Genomic DNA, 16,252 nt, shown 5'->3' with positions numbered 1-16,252 from the left:
TTAAAGTTTAAATTAAAACCTCTCTTTTTGGAGGGCCTATTTTAATTTATTTCTTTCAGGATTATGGTTTTGGCAGTCAAGTAATAGGTTTAAATCTAATTGAATCTGACCTTTCTTTAGCAACTGCCAGTTAAGATGCACTTTTTAAAAATGATTTTTTTTGGGTGTGGCTTGACTCTCTAACATAGTAATTCAGCCAAGTAAAATCTATAAATTAAATTGGCTTTCTTGTATACAGTTAATCTACTAAGTTGACTGTGAAGCAAAAAGGTTAAAAAGTGCTTTTTTTTTAAATCATATTACGATAATGTCAAGTTGACTTAGAAAATTCATCCCATTATATTTATAGTCTGTGTTGTTAGTTACAAGGATATATTCCCATTTGTCTCTTTTTCTCTAATCAGAATATCATTGGTTAATATGCCACCAATATTCTTTATTTATTAATTTTTGTCTTTAAGATTTAATTTTTTTTATATTTTAACATATTTTCCCTTAACATTTAAAGAAATTGTATAGCAAATACATACAAGAAAGTGGAATGTTTGAATTTGACATAAAATGAACATTTCATATTTTTGGTTACAAATAAGTCCTTCGTATGCTAACTAGTGACCCATTTCTTGGCTGGCTGGATGAACCCTTAGCTATTTAATTTTTTATTTTAATTTATTTACTTTTTTAAAAAAAATCTTCGTTATTTCTGGAGTGATTTGTAAATATTTGCTGAAGCAAGCAAAGCAGACGAAATGGCTGTATCGTGCTGCGCAACACCGCCCTCTACTGGTAAAGACGCAGCCTACCCAGACTTCAAAACCATTCTTTTGAAGTAATGTTTGAAAATGTGGGTGAAATTCTCAGATTTTCCGAACTTTTGTAAAGTGCTTATTGTGAATATAATGGTAGGAAGGAATCACTAGAAATAAACGGATAAGGGAATGACTTCACTGAGGTCTGTGCCACTTTAATTCATTGATAATTATAAGTATTTGATAACTATTAATCAGATATGACATATTTTAATATACTCTTTAATAATTCCATAAAGCAAGTAAGTATTTTATACACTATCAAACTTAATGAAAATTTTATACCTTCAATTTCAATAGGCTGTAGACTGTAAAATGCTCACTTTTTGTTCCTCTACCTAGACTGTAAGTTTTCTATACATTAAACCAAGAGATGCATGCATTTCATTCTGTGTGGAATATAAAATAACATCTACAGTTGTAGATATTAGATCTGTATTTATCAAAGGCATTTTTGAAACATTAAAAAAGAGAGGGTATAGTTTGTAAATTATGAGGAAAACATATACCACATTGCCATGCTTTTCAGTACAGCCTGAGAAAGCACCAGACATTTTTAGTTTAGGTCAGTAAATTACAACAGATGGACCTTTATGTTGCCTCCACCACCAGCAGCATCCTGCAGCTGTATCACTAACTCTGGTTCCTTTGTGGTGTTAGTGACCTCAGATCCTAATTCTTCTTGTCTTCTTTTCTGAGTATTCACCCAAGTCCTTTCTAACAATGGTGTCTTCTGAGGAAACATAACAACTCTTTGGTAACCCAAGATCCTTGCAAGGCTCTGTCTGTCTGTCTCTCTGTCTGTCTCTCTGTCTCTGTCTCTCTGTCTCTGTCTCTCTCTCTCTCTCTCTCTCTCTCTCTCTCTCTCTCTCTCTCTCTCTCTCTCACACACACACACACACACACACACACACACTATTAATGTACTACCCAGGACAGTTTCTTCCAAGCTCTAAGTCTGTACACATAGTTGTTGAAGTTTGCATCATTTTTAAAAGGGAATTTTTAGTATAAAACAGTGGGCTTCTTGAAGGCACTTTCATACACACATAGTATCCTGTTCACCTCCTGTTCTGCTCTCTGTTGCTCCTTCTGCTCTGATCGTTTCCTCCTTCCAGATTTTCCCCTTCTGCTTTTATATTGACTCTGGCTTCTGTGTAGGATTTTTATGATTTTTTTTCTGTATGTCTGGTGTATGATATTGAGCTAATGTGTGCATTTGTAATTCCCACAATTACTCTGGAACTTGTAACTTTGATTCAGATAATGTGGTCATTTTTTCTCCTGTTCTCTCTTTCTCCAGCTCCGTGGGGTTTGCTGTTAGGCCTCCTCACATTCACGAGGATTGTGGACAGGAGATACAGAACCTGGGGCTGGGTCCCCTCATGGTTTATGAGTCATTGGAACTCGTATTTAAAATAGTTGTACTGACAATGCTGGTGCTATCAGAACAGTGAACATTTTTGGTCTGGACTGCCCTGGACTGAATCTCATTGTTCTGCTTTTAATATCTGACTTTTATTTTACTGTTATCTTTGATCGACCTTCTTTCCATCAGATATCTGCTGAGTCATATTTTTCTGGTTGGCTTACATTTCACCTTATCAGTGAGCTCTCCTCCAAGGATTCTGTCTAAAACAGTGGAAAACAAAACAAAACAAAAAAACAACAGAGACAGTCAATGACACAAAGATGCACTGCAGTCTACAAGCCCACACCTTCTCCTACTCTTTTCAAAGGGGTCCGAAGTTTTAAGTAATTTAGTTATTTGCCTAGTGTCAGTCATTGCTTTCTTTCCCATTAGAATGTGAACTTTATAGCGGTGGTTTGTTGTTGTTGTTGTTTGGTTTCTTGTTTTTTGTTTTTTTGGTTTTTTGCTTCGTTTTGTTCTCTAGTTCATTCCCAACTTCCATAATATTACTTGAAAAATACTGAATCATCCAATATTTACTTTTAGCAGTACTTGTATTCACATGATGACCTGGAACTTCCTGTATAGCTGGGGGGGATTTTGACACATTGTGTGTGAGAAAAGATCTCACTGTATAGTCAGTCCTAGCTGGCTATGTAGACCAGACTATCCTCGAACTCACAGAACTCCATCTGCCTCTAATTAATTAGAGGAGTGCTGCAATTAAAGGAGTGTGTTACTGTGCCTGTATGCTGGATTTGGTTTTCCTGCCTCAGTCCCTCCTGAGTACTAGGATTACAGGCGTAATATGCTTTATGTTATGCTGGGGGTTAATCCCAGGGTTTGTGTATGCTGGGAAAACTCTCTACAAACTGAGCTTCATATTCAGCCTGGATGATCATTCTTGATGAATCTTTTCAACTTTATCCTTCTAATATTCCTAATCCTTTTCAAATTGCCTAAATTGTATTTTTAATATCTATGTGTTCTCTTGTTTTCTAAGTGATTTTTTTCATTATTCTGTTTGTATTATGGGTGGAATATATTGACCTTAATGTTTGTCTTAATTACTTTTCTATTCCTATGAAGAAACTAAGGCAATTTGTAAAAGAAAGCATTTGGGTAGGGTGGGGGGATGGGGGTGGGGGGACTTGATCATCATGGCAAGGAGCATGGCAGCAGGCAAGTAGGTCTGGCATGGTGCTGATGGTTTCTCTTTTCGTTTTTGTAAATCTGTTGGTGGTCTAGCCCATTGGATGGTGCTGTTTGAATCCAGATGAGCTTTCCTCTCTCTTCATCCCCTTAGACCTCACAGATGCAAACAAATGTGTGCTTTCTCCACTCTAAGGTGACTACACATGGAGCTAAGTTGACAGTGACGATTAACCATCACAGTACACTTGAGTTAGTGTTGGAGTCTTCCCGGAGGAACACAGTAAATGGGGAGATGATGGTTCTGGGTGAAGCCCTGGCCTCAGCTACAGCTCAAGGAAAGCTCTGAACATCCCATCTTTCCAGGACTGTACTCATCCCCAACCAAAGGAGCTGAGCTGCTGTTGTTTTGTTTTTGCCTTTGTACTGAGTAAAGTACAAATTGAAGTGTGTTGTCTGAGGGGCATGGTGATTTAGGCAGTGGAGAAAAATCTCTGACATGCTTAATATCTCTCAGAACTGGTAAGGTGTTGGCATTGCCCAGAGAGAAAGTTCTGAAGATGCTGAGAAACAACAAGTCTGTGGAAGCTGGAGGATGGGTCTGTGAGCTGGTCCACTGGATCCCAGGAGAACTGTGTAGGCACCAGCTCTATTCCCAAACCAGCCGCTCACTCACAGATAACCAAGGAATGTCACTTCTCATACTTAGAAACCACATTGCTATTTCTTTTTTAAATCTGTTATTTCAGTTTCTCTTTAAGGTGATTTTACAATGCATGAACAATATTAATATTTGTGTTTTTTCAGAAAAGTCAGATAAAGACCAAGGCTATGTGACTTTCTGACATTTCCACACTCTAAATCTAGAGCTCATTCTAGTACCCTACATCATGTTTGAGTTTCTCAAAACCTTTATACAAAACACTGGGATGCACATAAGTAATATGTATTTAATTTAGGAATTATTACTTTTTAAATTTTGAAAATTAAGAGAAATTAAAAGAAGTAAAACTTTTTCAGTCATAAAGTTATCAAGCTTGTGCATGTATATATATGTGTGTGTATGTATTTGTATGTGTGTAGATGTATGTGTCTGTGTGTATAAGTGTATGTGTGTATGTATATGTGTGTATACATATGTATGTGTCTGTGTGGGTATGTGTATGTGTGTGTGTGTGTGTGTGTGTGTGTGTGTGTGTGTGTGTGTGCCTGTGCCTTCCTCTGCTCTGTAACCCTATGCTGGTCTTGAACTCACTATGTAGTCCAGGTTGGCCTCTGATCCCCTGACTCAATGTGCAGGGTTTGAGGGTGTGAGGCACTATGCCTAGCGCTAAATGTATTTCTTAATTATGGAAGGAAAAGTTAAGTAGAAAGGCCCACATTATGATGCCCTTGGTTAAATTCCATTGGTTTAAGTAAAGCTCTTGGAAAGAAGCTTTAAAAGGTTCCCAGAGTACTGATCGGCATGAATTTATTTAGAACATTTTTGGAGTTTGTCTTAGTCAGGGTTTCTATTGCTGTGAAAAGAGACACAATGATCACAGCAACTCTTATAAAGAAAACATTGAATTGGGGTGGCTTACAGTTTCAGAGGTTCAGTCCGTTATCATCATGATGAGCAGCATGATGGCATGCAGACAGATGTGGTGCTGGAGGAGTAGCTGAGAGTCCTACATCTTGCAGGCAACAAGAAGTTGACTGACATTGCATGTTATCCTGAGCATAGGAAACCTCAAAGCCCCACCCCCACCCCCTCCCTTCAACAAGGCCATACCCACTCCAACAAAGCTGCACCTCCTAACAGTGCCACTCCCTATGATGAAATTACGGGGGCTAATTACATTCAAACTACCACATTCCACTTCCTAGCCCCCATAACCTTGTAACAACATCATAATGCAAAATGCATTTAGTCCAACTTCAAAAATCTCTATAGTCTATCATAGGCTCAACAATGCTTTAAAGTCCAAAGTTCAAAGTCTCTTCTGAGATTCATGCAATCTCCTAACTGTAATCATCTGTAAAAATCAAAATCAAAGAGCAGATCACATACTTCCAACATATAATGGCACAGGATATACATTACCTTTCCAAAACTCAGGGAAGGGAGCATAGTGAGGAAATCTTGGACCAAAGCTAGACTGAAAACCAGTTGGGCATCTCCATGTCTGATGTCAAAATGCTTTCTTCAGGTCTCCAATTCCATTCTGCTTTGTTGACTGCAACACTCTTCTTTCTCTTGGTCTGGTTCTGTTTCCTGTTAGCAGCTCTCCTCAGCAGGTATCCCATGGGTCTTGGCATCTCTAACCCCTTTTGTTCTCCAAGGCAATCCAGGCTTCAAGTAAAATACTTAGGTAAAATACGTTTTAAAAAATATTTTGAGAACTAGGAATTGTAAATGGTCAAATGATGCATTGTTGTGTGTTGTACACAAACTGAGTAACAGTTGTCCCCTTAATTAGGATTTGTGTTTGAATTTCTGCCTAACTTTCCCATATGCAGAGTAATGCCTCCAGGTAGCTCAATGATGGGGCTTAGTGAAGCCTGTGTCTAATGAATGCTCGTGTTCAGTTTCTTGGCAGTACAGAAGTGGAGCAGCCAAAGGGAACAGAAGTTGTGAGAGACGCTGTGAGGAAGCTGAAGGTAAGTAAAGCTCTCAGAAAAATGGCTAGTGTATTGGTCTCTTGCCATCAGCAGATTGACGGATGTCCAAAACATGGATAACTGTGGTAGGTATAGCTCCAGTGTCTTTAAATTACACTTAAATAACTACCATCTGTTAAAAGAGACATTTTAAAGTATAAACACATTCATACAGTTATTTTGCTGTACATACTATATTTTTATAAAGTATAATTTCTTACAGTCTCTAAAAGCTTTTAAGGCCAAATATATTTCTTGGATAATATGAACCCATGCTCTAACTCAGAACTGGTAGAAACATCATAGAAATTTCTGACAGTTCAAGTATCATATATACCAGTTGAAAATGGTTAGAGTTGATTACAAAGCAGAATTTTGTAGTGCTGCTATACATTAAGGATACCCCAATCATCTATGTCAATCAGCAGTTTTAGAGGAGATTGTGTAACTAAGGGAGCAGAAGAAAATATTGATTGAACAGCCTAAGTATTATATTTCTTGAGAAAAAATATGCAGCTTCACGAACTCATGTTCAGCAAATTTTTTAATAAAATTACCATTACACACCACAAACATGTTTATATAATAGCCCACCTCTTAAAAGTCAGCCTCACTGAGATTTCATTTGGAAAAACTCCTTCAAGAGGTCATGCATCTTCTTGTTGTAAGAGGATCACCAGACCACTACTTTATTTGCAAAGTTAACTTTTCTTCTCTTTGATTGCTCTGACATTTTGGTGGGTGTAGGACAACCTTTCTGTGATCTTGGTTCTAGATCATATGCCCATTCCACAGGAATATTAGGTCCTGTGGTTTGTTCCAGGCAGAATTAATGAACATTCAAAATTACTACTGTGTTTTTGAGAAGGTCAAATGAAGTATATGCAAGGTTTAAACTGAAGGAAAAGATCAGAATGAGATATGTACTACAGATAAAGTAGACTATTTAGTCTTTATTTTTTTATTTTTTATTTTTTTTGGTTTTTCGAGACGGGGTTTCTCTGTGTAGCTTTGCGCCTTTCCTGGGACTCACTTGGTAGCCCATGCTGGCCTCGAACTCACAGAGATCCTCCTGGCTCTGCCTCCTGAGTGCTGGGATTAAAGGCGTGCGCCACCACCACCCGGCCGACTATTTAGTCTTATAAGTAAACATTCTGTGGGATCCCAAGATAATATCACCCACATTTTGGAAAATGCTCTCATTAGCCATTTCTTTCCACTATTCGTTAGACAATGATTCATGCTATTCTTCGTCTGAGCAACATTTTTAATCACTAATAGAGGGTTTTATTTAAAGACCTTGTAGTTTGTGGCAGCACTTAAAATATGATTGTATTTAATTGTTTTAATTGTGGTCCAAATCCTGGGTTAAGCACAACTTTACTGCAACCAGAACATATCTTAAAAGAACAGTGATGTTGGCAATATTTCTTTATACCCTGGGAATTCCTCATTCAATATCTCAAATATGAAACTAAAATGATTCAATTATATTATGACTATGCCAAAGAGATATTTGAACTTAAATGACTTGTAAAACTAAGACTAGTTTATATGTATTTTGTGAGGTTTTATATGGCATTTCTGTATAGTTTCATACTTAGAAATGAAGTCTTATTGAGGAATATAATGGATAATAACAAGACAATTAAAATGTATACTTAATGGACAGTAGCTTTTATTAAATGTGTATTTTTCACAATTAATATGCATTTCATAAATAAATTATATTGGTTGAAAAATTTGTTTCTCAGGAAAATGAAAATAGGAGAGACTCTTGCACTAGTGGACATTAGCAAGAGGATGGTTTTTATATAAGTTTGTTGTAATTGCTTCTTTTATGTTGTGTCAGACGTCAGAAGCTATGATAAAATGTATCAATATTTATTACACATATTTTTAGTTTTTATATCATATAGATATGGCCATAGGGTGGCGCTGTGGCTCCACTAGAAATAGAAACTATGAAATGTCCGTGACCCCATTTTGATTTTCTGCTTATGTTTCCCACACAAGTGTGTCCTGACTCTTTTAGTAAATACATTGTAATGTTGTGCTCAGATTTTTTTCCTCATGTAGTTAAAAATGTTATTTATATTTACTCTCTTTTCTAAGTTTGCATTTTTAAATGTATTGGCTTCTGACATTAGGTAAGAATTAGAAATATAAGCATAATACCGGCTGATGGAACTCTTAAAGAATTTTTAATTATGTTATTTTTATACTCCTGTACTTCATGACATCTACTTTATTTTTAACAAAATGTTTCTAACGATTTGGTTATTCACTATTTTGTGACTATTAGAGAATTCATTGTTTATAAATTTCAAAGTAATAACTTGTGTAAGAATGAAAATACTTTCATATTCTGTTTGTCAAAACAGCATGTCATTTTTCTGTTTCTTAATTATGCTTTAGCCTGATATTTAAAAAAGCAGTAAGTATCGAAAAGTATGACACTATAAAACTCAGAGCTGTTATTATGAATTTTATTTTCAGAAGGGGTCTGATTCAACACAATCAGCTCAAACACCTGGACTTAATGTGTGTTCACAATTTGTTATGTCTTAATATCAATGCCCACTGGGACATAGATATTAACTCAACAGCCTCCCTGAGACATAAGCAGAGAAAACATCTTTTGGCCCCAGTTTTAAAGGACTATCTCCTAGTTAAAGAGCTTCTGTTCAAATATGTGAAACTGCTTCAATGTAATACAGCCTTGGGAGTCACTGTCAAGACATGGTCATCAGCCTAGGTCTTCATCGTTGGATTTCACTCTGTGTAGCATAATTCTGTTGTGTATTCACACTCTTTTTTTCTTAAATTGACCAATTATTATGTAGAACTTAGTTATATATAAACAGCATGATTATTAGGAATGTTTTAGCAGTTTAAGTATAAGAAACACAAAGTGGCATAGACGTGCTAAATAATTTACAGATGTGATAGTATACATAAGGGACCCTAAAAATTCTACCAGGGAACTCCTAAAGCTGATAAACACCTTTATCGAAGTGGTTGCATAAAAGATTAACTAAAAAAATAATAGTGGCTAGACTGATAAAGGTATCAGGGAAACAACACCTTTCATAAGAGCCTAATAGCCTCAAATAATATAAAATATCTTGGGGGTAACTCCAGTAAGTGAAAGACTTGTATGATAAACACTTCAAATCTTTGAAGAAAGAATTTGAAGAAGGTATCAGAAGATGTTAATGGATCGGTGAGATTAACAGAGTAAAAATGGCCACCCTACCAAAAAGCGATGTACAGATTCACAATTGATCCTACCACGAGGACATTTGTTCAACAATTTTCATTGCAGCTTTATTCATAATAGCCAGAAACTAAAAACAACACAGATTTTCCTCAACAGAAGAACAGATAAAGAAAATGTGGTACATTTATACAATGAAGTATTATTCACCTATTTAAAAAAATGACTTAATGAAATTTGCATGCAAGATAGAACTAGAAGAAAAATCATCCTAAGTGAGGTAACCCAGATTCAGAAAAACAGATATGGTATATATTCACTAATGAGTGGATATTAGCCATAAAATAAATGATAACCAAGCTACAATCTTTAGACCCAGAAGGGTTAGGTAAAGAGGAAGGGTCTGGGGGATCTTCTTGGGAGGAGGAAATAGAATAGATTTTTATGGTCAGACTCGGGGTAGGTGGGAACAGGAGTGGGGGATCAGGTTGGGATGAGGTGGGGTAGAAAAAGAAAGTGCAAGGAGAGATGACTGAAATTGGAGAGCATTTGATGGTAGTGTGGAAACCTACTGCAGTGGAAACTTCCTGAAATATATGAAGGTGATCCTAATATTAGCTCCTAGTAATAGGGTGTATGGAATTTCACCTGGCCATCTCTTGTAGTCAAGCAAGGCATCCAGTGGCCAGACTAGATTGCATTCAGTTGAGTTGTTGACTAAGGGAGTCCCATGAAAATCCCTAAACAACCCAGGCTGTTGCAAAAACAAAGGGTTGCTGTCTACAAACTGACAACAGGACCCCATTGCCTAGGACAGCACCTGTACTCCTCAATGAACTTGAAGATAATCAGAGCGGTGCCTACATGGAGCCCTCACCCCTATATTCTAGTCTCTTTGCTCTGGGAAGGTACTCGATAGGCTACAGAAAAAGAAACATGGACACCAATCCAGCCACAAAACCTCTGAACTACAATCTGTCCTGCCTGCATAATATGCTATGGCAATGGTGGCACAGAACTTATGAGAGTAGCCTGCAAATGTCGGATTTGACTTAAGTCCCCTCAATGAGAAGGAACCCATACCTGAGACTTCTTGGGTGACCAAGAACCAGAGAGTAGATAGCCCAGAGATACCTAGGGTTAAACCAAACTCTACTGGTCTAAAAAAATTCAATAAAATGATTCCGAATGATATTCTGCTATACTAATAGATCAGTGCCTTATCCAGTCATCATCAGAGAGGCTTCCTCCAGCAGCAGAAGGGAACAGATGCCAAGACCCACAGCCGGACATTATGTGGAGATAGAGTCTAAATCTCCATCAAATCCTTCCCCTCAGATCACAGGGAATCCCACTGAAGAAGAGATGGAAAGATTGTAAGAGCCAGAGGGAATGGAGGACACCAGGAGAACAAGGCCCTCTGCATCAACTAAACAAGACACATATAAGCTCACAGAGACTGAAGCAGCAAGCATAGGGCCTACATGGGTCTGCACCAGATCTTCTGCATGTATACTGTCGCTATTAGCTTAGTATTTTTATGGGACTCCTGACAGTGAGAACTAGTGGATCTCTGATTCTTGTGCCTGCTCTTAGGACTCTTTTCCTCCTATTGGGTTGCTGTGTCCAACTTCAATGTGATAGTTCTTGCTTGATTGTATTGTCTTTTATTTTGTCATATTTGGTGGTTATCTCTTAGAAACCTGTTCTTTTCTAATGAGAGATAGAAAGGGAGTGGATCTGGAGCAGAGGGTAGATGAGGAGGAATTGGGAGGAGTAGAGGGAGGGGAACTATAATCAGGACGTATTGTGTGAGAAAAAAATCCATTTTCAATAAAGGAAAAATACACATAAAGTAGCATAGGATTGCCAATTTATTGGACCAAAGTATTAAATTAATTTTCTTGCCCACTAACATATAGTAATGGAGTTAGATTTCACTTTTCAAAATATCCTTTGGGAGATGTATGGAAATTGCGTAAGGACAGCATCAAAGTCAGTGCTCTTTAAATTTTCATTGCAAGCTCTAAATAGCAGTGACACATGTTTAACTGACTTTATAATTTCAAATAGCATTTCATTTTTTCATCATTTTATTGGTACAAAGGCTGTGTTTTGATGCTGTATTATACTGGTGTATAGAATGCTTGTGTTTCACATCCTTTGAACCTTTTTATTAGATTGTTCAAGTTACAAGGATAGATCATTCCATCTATGTAGATCTATAAAGGAAGGAATTCAGAAGAAAAATTGAGAGAGACATTTGTTAACAAGGTTGTTCAAGTATTTACAGTAAAATAATAAGAAAGAATAGCCAAGGATAAGAGAGCATCATGTCATGCACTGTCTCTCATCACTCCTGAATTAGAATAATTTTGGAACACCATTAAGAAGTCCACAAGTAAGAAAATCAAGGAGAGTTAAGATGGGAGCTTGCAAAGTCATGTGAGCAGTGAGCTTTACTTTTAGAAAAAAAAAAAAAGCAGAGAGACGTAATTATCAAATTATTGAAGATATAAAGCTGAATGAGTCTAATTCTAGATACCAGACTTTTGCAAATATATTTTCAGCAATTATGTCACAAAACTGATGGGAACCTTGATATACATAAAAATGAATCAAAAACTTTTATTTTTTAAATGTAGAAAATGTGATGTTAAGCTGGGTGGCAGTGGCCCACACCTTTAATCCCAGCACTCAGGAGGCAGAGCCAGGTGGATCTCTGTGAGTTCAAGGCCAGACTGGTCTACAGAGTGAGCTCCAGGACAGCCACCAAAACTACATAGAGAAACCTTGTCTTGAAAAAACCAAAAAAAAAAAAAAAAAGAAAAGAAAAGAAAAGAAAGAAAGGAAAAAATGTGATGTTACAGGAAGTGGTCTGAGCGCAAGGGGGCAAGTGTGGCTTTCAGGCTGCTTGCTACCAGCCCGTTTCATAGCTAGGGTGTTTAAGGACGTTAGGAAATAGAGTTTGGGTTGGATGAGAACTGAGAACTCAAGGCTCTTTTAGCACTGTTAACTTCGTCTTGACATGAAGTAGGGGAGGGATGCCAGAGGCTTACAACAGCTGGATAGTTCTTTTTCTTGTCTGAACATCCTCCCTTTCTTGGGGCTCTCCCTTTTCCAGTCCTCCTCCTCCTGAGTGTGTGTGTGTGTGTGTGTGTGTGTGTGTGTGTGTGTGTGTGTTTGCATGTGTAACATCAACACTCTTTCTTTCCTCTCTTCATTTCTTCCATTTATTTTTTTCTTTCTAAACAGAGAAGTTTTAAATACTGACTGTAGCAAGAGTTTCGTAAAATACAAGGTTACATGATTTTTGTCCAAGGTCACAGGAATTACTGTTTCCAGATGTTGAAAGGGCCTTGGAAGCCACGGTATGGCCCTGCAAGCAGCAACAAGGTGGCTTTTCTCAGGTGGCCTTCTGTAGGTACAGAACACTGAACAACTGGTACTTTAATGCTTCGTGCATGGAAACCTCAGAATTGCTTAATTATGCTAAGTCAAAAGGATAGTACAATTGGAAAAGAAAGCTAATACACATTCTTTGAGGGAGAGCTGGAATAACTTTTGGATTGCATGGAAGCAAAACACGTTTCTTAAAGACCTAAAAGTATTTGGCACACGTTGGATGTCATGTGTACACTGTAAGGCTTCTAGAGACAAAGGAAAAAATAATAACTAAGCAGCTTATGTTCAAAGGAATGCAGGAAAGAGCAGGCTGAAAAATTATGCCACCCAAAGTGGAGTAAAACAAATAGCACCAGCTGGGATTCGAAGGCAGACACTTCAAGGCACTCCTGTAGGCATTAATTACGTTCCTCTCTGTGGTAGTGCAAAGACGTGAAATAAGAAGGCTTTGAACACTCTGCCCTGGGAACAACTATACCATGCATGCTCACATCTGCCCTAAATTAGAGTGAATTGCACAATGCAAATAAATAGGACACACAAGAGCCCTGGAGCCCTGCCCAACCTCACATCTGATCCGTTTGAATCAAGTTCAGAGGACTTTCCATGTGCTGAAAATGAGTTGTAGAAGCTCTGGGAATGGGGTGAGCAATCCTACTACTTTAAAAGTCTCCTTCTTTTTCTTTTTTAAAAAAAGTCATATGGAGGGAAGGAGATAAGGAAGAAAATAGGGTGTCAGAGGGGTTGCCAGCTGAAACCAGAACATCCAGTGAACTAAAGAAAGTAGGGAGTTGGACAGAAACTGGGACACCCAGTGAACTGTGGATTCAGGTAAGTAGCAAATAAACTAAAAAGAATTACAAAATAGTGCCCAGGACTTACTGATTCTAATAGCACATATATGCTGTATGTGTGTGCATAGGTAAACTTTTGTGTGTATTCTAATATTAAAATTTTGTAAACATGTCCACTGTTTAATACTCAAATTCAACTGGAATCTTATTTTTTTTTTTTGTCCAGTAAATCTGGAGAAACTGGGGAGAGATAGGCAGAAACTTCCTGTGACTGAGAGAAGAACTGCTTTGATTTTCTTTTAGATTTTACAAAGATCCTAACAAATGTATACATGTGCTTTAATGAGTGGAAAGACATAACACCACATCTATGAAAGTAGTGAGAAACCATTGTGTCCCCAAGATGCTGGCTGTGTTTATGATTCCAGGGCACACGTGACTCCAAACAGGAGTCATTCATGTGTAAAATGACTGGAGCTTTTACCTTTGGTTCAGATATGTCAGTTGGTATCATCTTTGTTGGTTTGGATGATAAGACGGTGTACACAGCTAGGTAGGTGTCACTCAACAGCAGATGAGCAGCAAATTCTGAGAACGTATTTAAATAAAATTATCTCAGAATGAAGTAATCTCTACCTACCATCCCACATGCTTTCTTTGCTGGTTGGTACACATTCAGCTTTTTAAATATCATGTCAGAAATGTATGAAAATCAAGGTTTTGGGGTTTTTCTGCGGGGCAGGTTGTTGTTGTATAATGATTAGGATCAGCGAGGCATGGTGGCTCATACCTGTAATCACAGCACTTGAGAGGCTAAAGCAGTGGATTGTCATAAATTTGAGCCCAGCCTGGATGTACATAATGATTCTAGGCTGGCATGGAATACAGAAGAAGAGCTTGTCTCAAAAGGAAAAGTCAAACAAATGAACAAAAACCAAAGGAAAAAGAAAAAGTAAGTCACTGCAAGTGAATCTGAATTACAATGGCCTGGCAGACAGAGAGGGTTACTGAGAAAAACTGTTTCTGTGAGATGCTTTGTAATGGGCAGCACCTGAATTTATGAATGTCTGTCACGGACACAAACTCCAAATGTACATTTATGTTCATTTTCCACAGGAACCGAACCATAACTTTGTGAATTTCTTTGTCATTTGTAGTTTGCAAGACACATCAAGAAATCTGAAGGCCAGAAGATTCCTAAAGTTGAATTGCAAATATCAATTTATGGAGTAAAAATTCTTGAACCCAAAACAAAGGTAAGGCTTGTTTTTGAGAGTTGTGTTGCCCTATTCTTCATCCAGTGACAATTACATCTATTTTCATGGATATTTAAAATTTGTTACTAACTTTAAATGTTTGGTTCTTAGTGATTTATTTAAATGTATGTAGGAATTTGGGAAAGGGAACAACTTTTGGAATCTTGGAGCGTCTATTCTACAGCCTATGCCTCACACATAATAACTTATATAAAGTATTTTCAGTACTGGTAGTACCTGTATTTAGAGATTTCTATTCACTTTATGTTCAAGATGCATATAGTATGGTTTGCTGGGTACGAAAAAAGACAAAAGCTGTGCAGTGTGTTAAAAAGCCCTTTCTTGTAAATACAATTGATGTGTATAAGTTTTCTAGGGCAGCTATGACAAAATGCCAAAGGTTGGATAACTTAAACTATAACAATTTATTTCGTTTGTAGTCATGAGCCTAGAATCTCAATATCCATCTGTCCACCAGTTTCCTCCATAGCCTCCTCCCTTGGCACAGCTGGCTGCTGCATCTTCACGTGCACACACACTTCAGATTCTTTGTATGTCTGAGTTTTATTTGTTAGTTTTGTTTTGTTTTTAATAAGGACACCAGATTGAATTAAGGATCATACAATGCCTTTATATGAACTGAATTTCCTGTATAAATGCCTTATCTCCAATTAAAAGCAAACCTTAAGCAGTTTTGTGTTTGTATTAACATATATTAATTAAGCCGGGCGTTGGTGGTGCACACCTTTAATCCCAGCACTCAGGAGGCAGAGCCAGGCGGATCTCTGTGAGTTCGAGGCCAGCCTGGGCTACCAAGTGAGTTCCAGGAAAAGGCACAAAGCTACACAGAGAAACCCTGTCTCAAAAAACAAAAACAAAAAAATAAAATAAAATAAAATAAAATAAAACCAAACATATATTAATTATACACAATAATGGGTTTCATTATAACATTGTCATACGTATATACAATGTATTTTGATCATAGTTATTGCAATTTCCTTTTTTGTTTTCTTCCTACTCCCAATAGTTCCCTTTCTCTGCCCCCAGTCAGTCCCCCTTCTACTTCCTTCTTCCTTTTTTTCCCAATGAGTTTTACTAGTATTGCTTATAGGAACATGGTGAAGGGCTATTCACTTTACCATTTGCTGTCCCCTGAAGAAAAGGTCTCTCCTTTCACCATAGACTCACTATAGATTCTGTTGAAGTGGTGGGAATTTGTGTGCCTCTTCCTCTGCTCACAATATTTATGTTAGAACCAGTCTTGTGTAGGTCTTGTGTGGGTAATTACAGCTGCATTGAGTTCAGAATGCATGCACCAGGCATGTCATACCCAGAAGTCGGTATCCCACATCTCTCCATCCCTTCCTATGGCTCTTACATCCCCTCATATTCTGTGAGACCCCCGAGTCCTGGAGGGAGTGATATAGATGTGTAACTTACAGATGAGTACTCAGCAATTACTTTTCTTCATCATTTCAGCAATCACGAGTCCATGCAGCTACCACTGAACTGCAAAAACAAGTTTTTATGGCCCAAATTGACAACACTATGGGCATAAA

General features: G+C 37.5%; 1 protein-coding gene across 1 annotated transcript in view; it reads left to right on the top strand.

Moving 5' to 3' along the window:
- Gulp1 (GULP PTB domain containing engulfment adaptor 1) overlaps positions 1–16,252 on the top strand; it is a 257,448-nt gene that overhangs the window by 204,715 nt on the left and 36,481 nt on the right. The window contains exons 4-5 of the mRNA XM_059278350.1: positions 5,944–6,015; positions 14,592–14,690. Coding sequence (XP_059134333.1) covers positions 5,944–6,015; positions 14,592–14,690 — 171 coding nt within the window. The remainder of the gene's footprint in view (positions 1–5,943; positions 6,016–14,591; positions 14,691–16,252) is intronic.

This window comes from Peromyscus eremicus, chromosome 13 (genome assembly GCF_949786415.1).
Source record: "Peromyscus eremicus chromosome 13, PerEre_H2_v1, whole genome shotgun sequence".
NCBI lineage: Eukaryota > Metazoa > Chordata > Mammalia > Rodentia > Cricetidae > Peromyscus > Peromyscus eremicus.
Note: the sequence above shows the minus strand (reverse complement) of the source record. Positions and strands in the feature narration are given on the sequence as shown.